General features: G+C 41.8%; 1 protein-coding gene across 1 annotated transcript in view; it reads left to right on the forward strand.

The window, feature by feature from the left end:
* LOC311241634 (histone-lysine N-methyltransferase PRDM7-like) overlaps positions 1–13,414 on the forward strand; it is a gene marked incomplete at its 5' end in the record, with an annotated part of 37,006 nt that overhangs the window by 19,265 nt on the left and 4,327 nt on the right. The window contains 5 exons of the mRNA XM_084330510.1: positions 7,861–7,991; positions 10,151–10,294; positions 11,443–11,510; positions 11,645–11,835; positions 12,336–12,553. Of these exons, the coding sequence (XP_084186636.1) occupies positions 7,861–7,991; positions 10,151–10,294; positions 11,443–11,510; positions 11,645–11,835; positions 12,336–12,553 (752 nt within the window). The remainder of the gene's footprint in view (positions 1–7,860; positions 7,992–10,150; positions 10,295–11,442; positions 11,511–11,644; positions 11,836–12,335; positions 12,554–13,414) is intronic.

Genomic DNA, 13,414 nt, shown 5'->3' on the forward strand with positions numbered 1-13,414 from the left:
TATAATAATAATGCATATAAGGAATACAACAAAATCCTCTGTCATACAATTTTGTATCATTATTTTGCATCGTGTTGAATCGCATCGTATCGCCCCGAATCGCATTATGTTGAATCAAATCGTATCGTATCAACAGGGGGTGAATCGTGTCGCATCTCATCGCCCGGTGCTTCAAATGTATCGTATCGTTGGCACCGTATCGAGATCGGCCTCAGTGATGAAGATGCACATCACTACATCTTATGGCTACTTAAATTCCCCTCTGGGATCAATAAAGTATTAATTATCCATCTATCTATCTATCTAATAACGAGACAATATGCAAATAACGTAATAATAATAATTCATTTTATTTATAAAGCACTTTTCATTCATGCAGAGTTCCTTGTACTTCTGATTAATGCAATTGTGTGTGTGGATCTGAAAAAGTGGCCAGCAGACATGATGCTGGAACTGTGGCACACACACTTGAATAATTATAATTATAATAATAATTTATTTATTTGGTTCCACAAATATGTACAGGTGTTTGTATGCATTAGATCTATTTGTTATGTTGGTTTCTTTTTTTAAAACTTAATTTTATTTTTAGCGTTTTTTTTTTTTGTCAAGCGTGACCGACAGTTGTAGAGTGAAACGGGTGGGAGAACAGGGGAAGACATTCGGCAAATGACGGCGGGTCCGGGAATCGAACTCGGAGTCAACCAGACTCCTCAGAGTCCTCCCGACGCAGCAATAGCGTCGAGATACGTGGTGAGCTACTGGAGCTCCCCTGTTATGTTGGTTTCTAGGTGTTTCTAGGTTGGTTTCTAGCTTTCCCTGTAATCTGAGTCCACACCAGCGCTGCCTGGTCTCGGGACTGCTTCTGTTATATCGGTTAGTTATGTCCTTGTTTTCTTTTGTTTTACATTATGGGCAAATAAAGAGAATTTGTCTGAAAACATTTCTTGTTAAAGTTTGGATTTTGTGTGCCCTGTATTAGAGTTGTACCGATACCAGTATCGGAAATGCCGCCGATACTGCCTAAAATGCTGGTATCGGTATCGGCGAGTACCCTCTAATGTTGCGCTCCGATACCATATGACGTAATTTATCAACAACACTGCGGACGTTGGGCTCTGTAGATATACCCTACTCGCTGAGTGAGCATTATAAAACAAACGTGTGCTTAATCGACCGTGAATTAAAGTGTCAATTGCCATTTGTCATTTTAACAGCAGAGCAGATACTTTCTTAAAATGCCATCGTCCCGGCAGAGCGCTGTTGACGGGGAGCTCTGATGTTATTAGCATTAGCTTAAAAGCTAACCGAAAGCTAGCATTAACTAACGTTAAAGGTTTAGCCATAACGTTACCTTGGCTAAAGTTGGGGCTATTCATAATCCAGCAATAATGGCTGCAGACCTGCAAGCACAGTACAGCAAGTTGGCAAAGGAGTATTCCAAGTTAAATCACAATGTCACGAGTAACGTTAGTCTTTCCATATACCGGTAGCTAACCTAGCTCACGGTAACGTCGTCATTGCACAATTGCACGTCGCGTACACAATTAATGACATGTTGCGGACAGCCATATCGGCGACAATGTTTAGCTTTTAGTGCCAAATGATAAGAGTCTGAGGCGGAGTCTCAAAAGAGAATGTTGAATATTTATTGTGCAAAAATCACAACAGAGCCTCTGCTACTAAACGGAGCCTTCTTGTGGAAGCAAGTGCAGCAACGAATAATGTCCGTGTGGAACTAATGTGCCAACAACCTTTCCGTGGGTGAACTCATTGAGAGAGTTTTCAATTACTGATACTAATACTAATCTATACAATCACCTGTTGTTGAATAAATACCATTACTTTATAGTTATTACTAAAAAACAGTATATATAAAACAGTAGCTGTATTAAAAAAATTATTTATATAATATTTTTTTAATGTATGCACTGGTATCGGATAAGTATCGGAATCGGCCGATACCCAACGCTTAGGTATCGGAAAGGAAAAAATGGTATCAGAACATCTCTACCCTGTATGCAAGATTCATGTCCCTTGCCAGTTGCATTTTAAGTAATGAACTGCACTATACTTGTGGTTGTTTTTAGAGACTTTTTATACTCGTGCTACAAGATTTTGGCCAACCTCTGTAGCACCAGTGCTATGTGCAAAAAGAGTTAACGTACAGCCCTGGTTTAGGTGCCAGTCGATGTCCTAACGTAGCGTGTCTGGTCATCTTCTTCTCTTATGTAAACTATATGATCATAAAAATACTGTGGTTTTTTGACAACTTGAACATTTCTGAGAAAAGTAATGAGACGGGATTGCAGACGTTTCTCAACCGGAAGCCATGATACATTTCTGTGCATAACTCCAATGTTAGTGCGCTTTGAACAGTGGAGAGCTAGTCTGGCAGCCTTATTTTGAGCTATTTGTAGTTTCTAGGCAGAGAGATGGACCTCTCACATATAGACTAGGGCTGCAATGATGAGTCCACAATGTCATTGTCGACCATTAAATTACCTTGATTTGCATATTGATGACCGACGCATCATATCATTACTTATGTGCCGTCTTTGCAGTGGAATATGCATCGGGCAAAAATAGGGCTAGTTTTGCATAACACGCCTGGCGATTGCATACCCAAAGTAATTTGCTATTTATTATACTTTATACTTGTAGCACATGCATGAGTCTGGTCTCTTTTGAAAGGAAACATTCTGAACTTTTTTCCACAACAACAAAGAGGAATCGCTCTTGAGTGCTAATGAAATAGAGTTTTGAACACACTGAATGAAGTAAAGGTTTTGTGTACTCTCATACCGGTTCCATAGCCTGAAGTCTTATCTACAGTACAGGTCCAAAGTTTAATAACATACTACATCTCCCCCTGCCCCACGTTCTCTCCTCTCCTGCCCCCCACCTTGGTTTTCCCTTACTCTCCTCCCGTACTTGTTATCCGTTACTCGTGGTTTTATGTTCCTGTGTATTCTTATTGTCCTCCGTTTCCCTGTGGTTCTTTGTTTTATTTGTTTCTTTTTTGCCTATTGTCAGCGACTTTGGGTCTTTGAAAAGCGTTATACAAAATAAATGAATTATTATTTTATCTGTCCCTGGGCATATCTGACCCGTTTTCAGTTTATCTCTCCCCCCACAAAGAGCTATCTCTCAAATATATAATACAGGCAGGAAAATATTTATTTATAAAAGAAGAAAACATTCGCAATCAGGCGCCTTTTCATTACTAATTTGGCATTCTCTTTTCCAAATAATCCAGCCACATAACTATCCATTCATGAAATTAAATTGCAACTTTATGATCCTCCTTACCGGGAATATCCATCAAGAACATTAATGGTTTGTAAGAGTGGCATTTAACATTGTAGCGTAGCATGGGACAACGCAGCAGAAGTAATCCTGGCCAGTCATAGCCACAGCTATCGGCTAGAATAGAATAGAAATACTTTTATTATCCAGAGGGAAATTTTGCTAGTTCAATGATATAGCATAACAAACTTTCTATATATTTCCTGTTATTCTGACCAGCTCTGTTAGTCGGTTACCTTATGGCGGGTTCTTAGCTAAATCTTACCAAGATTTCAAGCTCTGATCATAGTATACATCTAGGTGGTGTTGCACCAAAATGATTAGCTTCTAATTGTCCAGATATACTGTAACACACTGAATGTACATTATGCTATAAATTCTGTTGTGAAGGATGACAAACGGTTAAAATATTTAAACTTTTATCTTTTTCCTCCTTTTTACGTTTTTTCTCCCCTCCCACTGTTAGTCGTTGTGCCAATTCCCCAGTCCCCTTCCTGGTCGATCGGAGACTATCGCATGCTTCCTCCGACACATGTGTACCCAGCCCACCACTTATTTTCACCTGGCAGCGCGGACTCTCACTGAGAGAGTGCAGGCATTAAAGCGTTCCGTCTTGGGACGGATATCCGTCCATTTGATTTGGAGATTCCGTCATTTGATTTGGAGTCGTGACGGATTTTAACCTGAGCCAATCAGAGGCGTCAAATATTCTTTTTTCCCCTACCGCGGCCGCACCAAACAGTCATTTGCGAGCAATCGGCAAATTCTCAGGCAAATGCAACCAACCAGAAGGCGAGATTGTTCTGAGTTTACAGCCCTTTCACCCGCCTCCGCTGTGCTCAGCACCAATGGGAAGCGCCCATTTTGAGACTCTCTAGCGTCTAGCTCTACTCGCGAGTAAACTTGACTCATCAACACCATGCGGCAACTTTTTACGAGACCGTAAGTTCATTTGACTTATTCTAGTCTAAAGAAACATATATATTACTATTGCTATTGATAAATCTAGGTAACGTGAATGCCACAAAACGAATGCCTTTTGTTAATCAGAACGTTATTTACGCGACAAGCAGTGTGTTGTTGTCGTTGTTGTTGTTGTTGGTGGTGGTTCGTGTGTGTGCTTGCGCCGCTCGCTTTCTGATAAATGTATGAATGTTGATAAATCTAGATAACGTTAATGCCACAAAACGAATGACTTTGTTAATCAGAACGTTATTTGCGGTATCAATTGTTTTTAAGCTCAATAAACGTCTTTCTCCCATTTGTCCGGGAGATCTCTGGGTAACAGTACTGTATATTTGCATATCATATATGTCACAAATGTAACATTACTATATACCTGTATGTCATGTATGTCACTATGAATTGAAAACGGGGGACCCTGATGTAAACAAGACTAACGTCTTTCTCTGGTCTGCATCCCCTTAACAATTGTGTGTATTGAGCTGTACTGTATTGTACCCATTCTGCAATCTGTTAAATATTGATTGATTGTTATTAACAGATTGCAGAATGGGTACAGTACAGCTCAATACACACAATTGTTAAGGGGATGCAGACCAGAGAAAGACTTTCGTCTTGTTTACATCAGGGTCCCCCATTTTCAGTTCATCATAACATATATGACACACATGACATACAGATAGACAATACTGCTACATCTATACATTTATGACATACCAGATTTACAAATACAGTAGCCTATTGTTTGTTTGTGATACAAAAATAGTCTAAAAAGAGTATATACATTTGACGAAGAAACTGTACATTGGAGGTGGTTGGGTGGGATGGGGGGGGGGTTGTAACTATACATTGGATTATCGACAAAACCTTACTTGGTCCCAAGAAGAGGGTCTCGTGTATTAAATAAAGTTTTCATTCATTCATTCACTCTGGATCTTGTAAATCCAGTAGCAATACACACAATTGTTAAGGGGATGTAGACCAGAGAAAGGCGTTTGTCTTGTTTACATCATCAGGGTCCCCCATTTTCAATTCATAGTGACATTTATGACATACACAACATACACATGACATCATGACATTTATGACATAGGGACATACATGCCTTACAGGTATATAGTAATAGTACTGTTACATTTGTCACATATACGATATGCAAATATACAGTACTGTTACCCAGAGATCCTAACAGTAAATATATACATATGATGAGGAGGAGACTGTACATTAGGAGGGGGTGAGTGAGTGGGTGGTAAATAAATATATACAAACGGTGGGGAGGAGACTGTCCATTGTTGTTGTGGCATAATTGCGAAACGTGTTTAGTCCCTTGTTTGTATGATAACAAGCCATTTAGTTCAAAGTGGGGAGGGGTGCTAGCTCGCCATCAATCAGAAGCTAGCCACAAGACTTGCATTCACGCTCTCCAGCACACAACAGTAGGGTCTCTATAGTCACAGTCAGGACAGTAGGCTCGCTCTACAAGTAGGCTCCCTTAAAACGCTAACGCTATTAAAAAAAATACAGTAGAGGTTAAAATAAGAATATGACTTGGCCAGAAAAAAAGTTCAGTCAGGAGATTTTTTTTTGCTTTAATCCCTGCGTCTAGCTCTACTCGCGAGTTAACTTGACTCATCAACAACATGCGGCAACTTTTACGAGACCGTAAGTTCATTTGACTTATTCTAGTCTAAAGAAACATATATATTGCTATTGATAAATCTAGGTAACGTCAATGCCACAAAACAAATGCCTTTTGTTAATCGGAACGTTATTTACGCGACAAGCAGTGTGTTGTTGTTGGTGGTGTTTCGTGTGTGTGCTTGCGCCGCTCGCTTTCTGATAAATGTATGAATGTTGATAAATCTAGGTAACGTTAATGCCACAAAACGAATTACTTTGTTAATCCGAAAGTTATTTGCGTTATCAATTGTTTTTAAGCTCAATAAACGTCTTTCTCCTATTTGTCCGGGAGATCTCTGGGTAACAGTACTGTATATTTGCATATCATGTCACAAATGTAGTATGTCATGTATGTCACTATGAATTGAAAACGGGGGACCCTGATGTAAACAAGACGAACGTCTTTCTCTGGTCTGCATCCCCTTAACAATTGTGTGTATTGAGCTGTACTGTATTGTACCCATTTTGCAATCTGTTAAATATTGATTGATTGTTATTAACAGATTGCAGAATGGGTACAATACAGTACAGCTCAATACACACAATTGTTAAGGGGATGCAGACCAGAGAAAGACTTTCGTCTTGTTTACATCAGGGTCCCCCATTTTCAATTCATCATAACATATATGACACACATGACATACAGATAGACAATACTGCTACATCTATACATTTATGACATACCAGATTTACAAATACAGTAGCCTATTGTTTGTGATACAAAAATAGTCTAAAAAGAGTATATATATTTGACGAAGAAACTGTACATTGGAGGTGGGTGGGATGGGGGGGGGGTTGTAACTGTACATTGGATTATCGACAACCTTACTTGGTCCCAAGGAGAGGGTCTCGTGTATTAAATAAAGTTTTCATTCATTCACTCTGGATCTTGTAAATCCAGTAGCAATACACACAATTGTTAAGGGGATGCAGACTAGAGAAAGGCGTTTGTCTTGTTTACATCATCAGGGTCCCCCATTTTCAATTCTGTGACATTTATGACATACACAACATGCATGACATCATGACATACATGCCTTACAGGTATATAGTAATAGTACTGTTACATTTGTCACATATACGATATGCAAATATACAGTACTGTTACCCAGAGATCCTAACAGTAAATATATACATATGATGAGGAGGAGACTGTACATTAGGAGGGGGTGAGTGGGTGGTAAAAAAATATATACAAATGGTGGGGAGGAGACTGTCCATTGTTGTTGTGGCATAATTGCGAAACGTGTTTAGTCCCTTGTTTGTATGATAACAAGCCGTTTAGTTCATGGTTCAAAGTAATGGGAAAAGGGTGCTAGCTCGCCATCAATCAGAAGCTAGCCACAAGACTTGCATTATTTCACGCTCTCCAGCACACAGCCTCCCTGCCTGGCACAACAACCACAACAGTAGGGTCTATAGTCACAGTCAGGACAGTAGGCTCCCTTAAAACGCTAACGCTATTAAAAAAAAAATACAGTGGAGGTTAAAATAAGAATATGACTTGGCCAGAAAAAAAGCAGTCGGGAGAATTTTTTTTGCTTTAATCCCTGAGAGTGTAACGTGTGGAAGGTCACACTACCTCTCCTAGATCCTTCCCTCGCTGCGCAGGCGCCCCGAGCGAACTGTAGAAGTCGCTGTCCACAACGACCCAGACCCACCCACCGGCTTCCCACCCTCTAACACTGCCAATTGTGTTAGTGTGACGGCCGGCCAAGCCGGGAGCAACGCTGTCGGCTGGGTTCGATACCAGTGTCTCTTGCGTTGGTGACGAGTGCCACCCAGCCACGCTAAAATATTTTTTACTTTTGACGGCAATGCGGCAATCCTTTAATATTTATGTATTGACTGACTATCTCTCTTATGTCTCTGTCTCTTCTCCACGTTCTCTGTCTGTCTGTGTAGACTGCTACGGCTGTGAGGAGTTCTTCCTGTTTGAGTGTGTTGTCCACGGCCCTCCTGTCTTCTACCCTGACGTGGAGGTGGCTCCAGGAGAGCCACACAGAGCCAAGAAGACTCTCCCTCCACACTTCAAGGTATTGTTTCCTTTAGATCAGTGTTTCTCAACTGGTGGGTCGCGACCCAAAAGTGGGTCGCGGGGCCATTTTGAGTGGGTCGCGGATGTCTGTTAAAAAAATAAAAAAGTAATTATAAATTTTTTTTAAACTTTTTTTTTTGCACCACCTATCTTTGTGAAAGTGGCTTCTCAGCTCTGGTCCAGCTGAAGACGGAGCAGAGGAACAGATTGGACATTGAGCACGACCTCAGAGTTGCTTTGTCTACCATCACCCCAGACTTTGAGACTCTTGTCAGGAGCAAACAACATCCCCAGTTATCCCATTAGTTCCCTGTCATGTTAAGCTAAGAAGTCTGCTAAGAAGCATATTATTTATTATTATTTTATTTCATTGTGTTTTTAGCCCTAGTTGCACTTTTGTTGCAACCCCAGTTATCCCATTAGTTCCCCCAAACTATTTTTTGTGTTGGGTCCCGAGGCTAGACCAGTTGAGAACCACTGCTTTAGATTATCTTTAGGTAAATTGCAGTAAACACAAACTACATTTTCTGGTATCCCTTCTAGGGCTGCAAGATTTTGGGAAATAATCGAATTGCGATTTTTCTCACAGATATTGCGATTAAATTTGCGATTATAATAAATTAAAAAAAATAAGCAGCCCCACAGAGTTTTATTGTAAAATGCGGCTTGCATCTGGCCTACGCGGTGGGTCTTTTCGGGACACCGAGCCTGAAAATGTTTCTTTTTACCTGGGAATTGATACCGGTACCCAACGGTACTTTTTTCTTTTTGTACTTTACTCTCCCTCTCTGAAGTCTAAACTTCACAACACACAATCTAAAACCCCTTACCTCCCTCTCCCAAACCGATCTTGTATCTCAATGGGAGTTCCTGGTTAAATAATGTAAAATAAAAAATTTAATTGCAGGCCTGGCATCATTCCAAATTTCGATTCAAAATCAATTAATGTGTTAAGCCGTGTTACTGACCAGACACTCTGTCGTGTTACTGACCAGACACTGTCCTGTTACTGACCAGACACTCAGCCATGTTACTGACCAGACACTCAGCCATGTTACTGACCACTTGTCTCACCCACCAGTTACTATGACATTGTTTATCATTGCATAAAATTTATCTATGCATGTACCGTAAATCCTCAAATATAGGACGGGTCTTCTATTTACCTCAGCTGCAAAGAGCACCAGGCCTTTATTAGAGAGAGGCTTATATAAGAGGCAGGCCTTAATTTCTAAAAATTACACTCATGGACATAATCCCTTCATTTTCAGACTTTTATTGCATTATTTTTATTTTTATTTTTTAATACGTAGATTGTCTGTCTACATTTATTTAGACTAGCATTGATATTTAAATATTGAGTGCAGTTGAGTAATTGTGGGATTAACGTAATTCACACATTGAAGTTGGAACTGTCTATACTAGGTTGTGGGGTCCGGGGACTGTTTAGCGTGTGGTACCTTCTCGACTTCCTCCGTCGAATCGAGTTGTTTACATGCAATAGCTTTAGCTACTAACGCTGTCATAGCATCATGATCTCTAATGTGTCAACTGGACAACGCCAGCCTCTCCTGCCAACGCCATATAGACGGCGAACGTTAACGGTTGCAAACGAAGTCAACGTCGTCCAGCTGACGCCACATATCTAGATATTATGACAACGTTAGCTAGCGCTAAAGCTAACCAGAGGGAAACGTTAATGTACGGTAGTCGGTGTAGCGGGAGGCAGCACTTGATTTCCATTGGCAAGAGTTTATCTCATTCTATATCACGGCACGAAAAATAAAATAAAATTTTTGCGACCTTATAATAGAAACCGGCCTGTGTTTGTCTAAATGCATCAAACCCCCCGGCCATTATGAGAGGCCCCTCCTTTATCGGAGGTCCCTCCTCTATTTGAGGATTTACGGTAGTCGATGTTTAATAATTTCCTTTATTTAATGTTTTTTGTACCTTTTTTTTAATATGCTTGAATCTCAACAGCACAGTCTGTTTTTTGTAAGCTTGGTATCATTGTAAACGAGGGCCACCCTTAATGATTTCCAGAGATCTAAAGTAAAGGTGTGACTTTTTTTTTTTTTTATCTCAACCCATCTGAACAATGATAACATTCCATTTTAGAGCAACCGGTCTGTCTTCCTGTCTGTGTCTGTCCAGGTGAAGAGGTCTGGAATACCAGGAGCGGGTCTTGGTGTGTTCTACTCTGGGAACACGGAGCTTCCTATAGGATCACACTTCGGCCCATATGAAGGAGACAAGGCTGAGGAGGAGGAGGCTACCAAGAGCGGCTACTCATGGGTGGTCAGTAGGGGGGAGGGAGGGAGGGAGTGGGTGAGTGAGTCTGTGTGTAGAGCTGCTGCGGTAATGATTTTTTGATAGTGAAGCAATTCAAACTGTTGTGGTAATCGCCATTTAAAAAAAAAGAAAAAAAAACATACCTCTTTATCCCTGAAGCATAGCTGTTCACCTCCATTTACAGTAAAAACGCATCTCGTAGTTGCAAAGCACGTTCTGGGTGCTGCACGTTCTCCGATCGGAACGTTAACTGTGCTGCAGACGAGTGAAGGACTTTCGAACACATGGTGTGAAGAAAATAGGCTACACAATTATTATAATGATTATTATTATTTACAAAATAGCATTGCGTTTATTTCAGATCACATAACGCAACAATTGGAACGTAAACAATAGGCCTAATGAACAGAAGAAAACACAGCAGGGATGCGGTGCGTGACGTGATTGGCTTACTGCGGTAATGCTGTAACCATGGCAGCTCTATGTGTCACGAACAGTCTTTGGAAATAATGTGTCTGAAAGTGCTTGATCCCCCCACCCTCATCAAAGTGCTTGATCCCCCCACCCTCATCAAAGTGCTTGATCCCCCCACCCTCATCAAAGTGCTTGATCCCCCCACCCTCATCAAAGTGCTTGATCCCCCCCACCCTCATCAAAGTGCTTGATCCCCCCCACCCTCATCAAAGTGCTTGATCCCCCCCACCCTCATCAAAGTGCTTGATCCCCCCCACCCTCATCAAAGTGCTTGATCCCCCCCACCCTCATCAAAGTGCTTGATCCCCCCCACCCTCATCAAAGTGCTTGATCCCCCCCACCCTCATCAAAGTGCTTGATCCCCCCCCCCACCCTCATCAAAGGTTGACACATTGGCAACATGAGATGACCCAAGTGCTCTTTTGTATGGAGTCTAGGGCTGACCTTCAAATAATTTTTTTTGGAATTCGAAGCTTCAGGGCCGATATTCGATTTTAATTTGAAGCTTCAAAAAAATATCTATTACAAATCTTTTATTTATTTTATTTTTTTATGTTGTGGGACTTGTACAGCACTTTGTCAGTGCTGTAAAGTTTAAACCTTTTTAAATCTTAGACAAACGAAACACTGCTTGAATGATGTCTGTGTGAAATGTGGTGAACGTCTTGTCTCTCTATCAGATCTACAGGGACAAACGCAGGGACGACTACATCGACGCCAAAAGAGAGACTCACTCTAATTGGATGAGGTAGGAAACTCTGCTGTGTTAAAGGTACAGATTATGATGATCAATTACAGTAGTAGCAGTAATCCATCTCTCTCTGTCTCTCTCTCTCTCTCTGTCTCTCTCTCTCTCTCTCTCTCTCTCCCTCTCTCTCTCAGATATGTGAACTGTGCCCGTAACGAGGAGGAACAGAACCTGGTAGCGTTCCAACACCGTGGCCTGATCTTCTACCGGTCTTGGTGTCGTGTGGCTCCAGGAGAGGAGCTGCTGGTGTGGTACGGGGACGAGTACGCCGCACACCTGGGCATCACCTTCGATGCACTTTGGCACAGGAAGAGTTCTACTGAAGGTAATCTGTCTGTATGTATTACTATTAGGGCTGTCTTAAATACTTGGAAGCTTTGTTCGATGGGCATGGGCTTCGAATATGAAAATAAAATTTGAATATATTTATTAAAAGAAAATATATATATATTTATAAAAATAAATTGTGCAAAATCAACTCTGCCTGATCAAATTAAGCTTTGAATTAAAATCGAATCTCGGCCCCGAAGCTTCGAATTGCAAAAAATAATTCGAAGGTCAGCCCTAGTCTGACCCTATGTGTGCATGTACATATCCTTACGTCTATTCATCTGATTTGGGGTGTAACGCATCAGAGATCTGTAAATCACATGGTTCCTTTGCCAGTCTGGAATAATATAGACCCCACCAACAAAAATCCTAATGTCTGTCGTAGTTGTATTGATTCATTGCACATAATTGCCATTACTCATCTGACTTCGCTCCTAATCTGCTCTCTTTCTCTGTCTCCATCTCCCTGTATCTCTCTCTCTCTCTCTCTCTCAGGGGTGAAGACCCAGTCTCCAGTGTTTCCATGTCCTGCTGAGTGTCAGTACTGCTTCACCTCGGAGATCTTCCTCCACAAGCACCTGAAGAGGATCCATAACGATCTGTACTTCGAGCTGCTGACAAGTGGACAGATCCGCACAGAGAGGTTCCTCCCCTCCACAGCCTCTCAACCGGGCACTTCCTCTGGGACCCTGTCTGCCCCGCCCCCCTGCCAGGTAATGAAATGAAAGAAGGTCATTAGTCAAATAGTATCTGCAATTCATTTAAAGTGTTTGTTTCATCCTGTTTGGAGCACCAGGTATGTGGGCTTTACAACGCAGGACAATACAATACAACCATGACTAGGAATCTGACTAGTTTACCAGTATAACTTTCAGCTTACTGACGATATCTGAAATATTGTGATCATAATCACCGGCAGTTATCTGGTCCAGGTCCATCATCTGTGGCTTTGTTTCTCTACATGGAACACTGTCAGCTGGCTACTTTCACTATGTGTGTCCACTAGTCTCTTTCAGAGATATTTCTTTCCTGTTGTTTTAAGATGTTACCCACTCTGCCCCTAGTGGTGAGCAGGAGACATAGTCTTCAGCAGTCTGTCCCCTCCTTGTGTTCTGCTCCTAGCAGTCTGTCCCCTCCTTGTGTTCTGCTCCTAGCAGTCTGACCCCTCCTTGTGTTCTGCTCCTAGCAGTCTGTCCCCTCCTTGTGTTCTGCTCCTAGCAGTCTGTCCCCTCCTTGTGTTCTGCTCCTAGCAGTCTGACCCCTCCTTGTGTTCTGCTCCTAGCAGTCTGTCCCCTCCTTGTGTTCTCCTCCTAGCAGTCTGTCCCCTCCTTGTGTTCTGCTCCTAGCAGTCTGACCCCTCCTTGTGTTCTGCTCCTAGCAGTCTGTCCCCTCCTTGTGTTCTGCTCCTAGCAGTCTGTCCCCTCCTTGTGTTCTGCTCCTAGCAGTCTGTCCCCTCCTTGTGTTCTGCTCCTAGCAGTCTGTCCCCTCCTTGTGTTCTGCTCCTAGCAGTCTGACCCCTCCTTGTGTTCTGCTCCTAGCAGTCTGTCCCCTCCTTGTGTTCTGCTCCTAGCAGC

This window comes from Notolepis coatsorum (genome assembly GCF_963971535.1).
Source record: "Notolepis coatsorum genome assembly, chromosome: 15".
Taxonomy (NCBI): Eukaryota; Metazoa; Chordata; class Actinopteri; order Aulopiformes; family Paralepididae; genus Notolepis; species Notolepis coatsorum.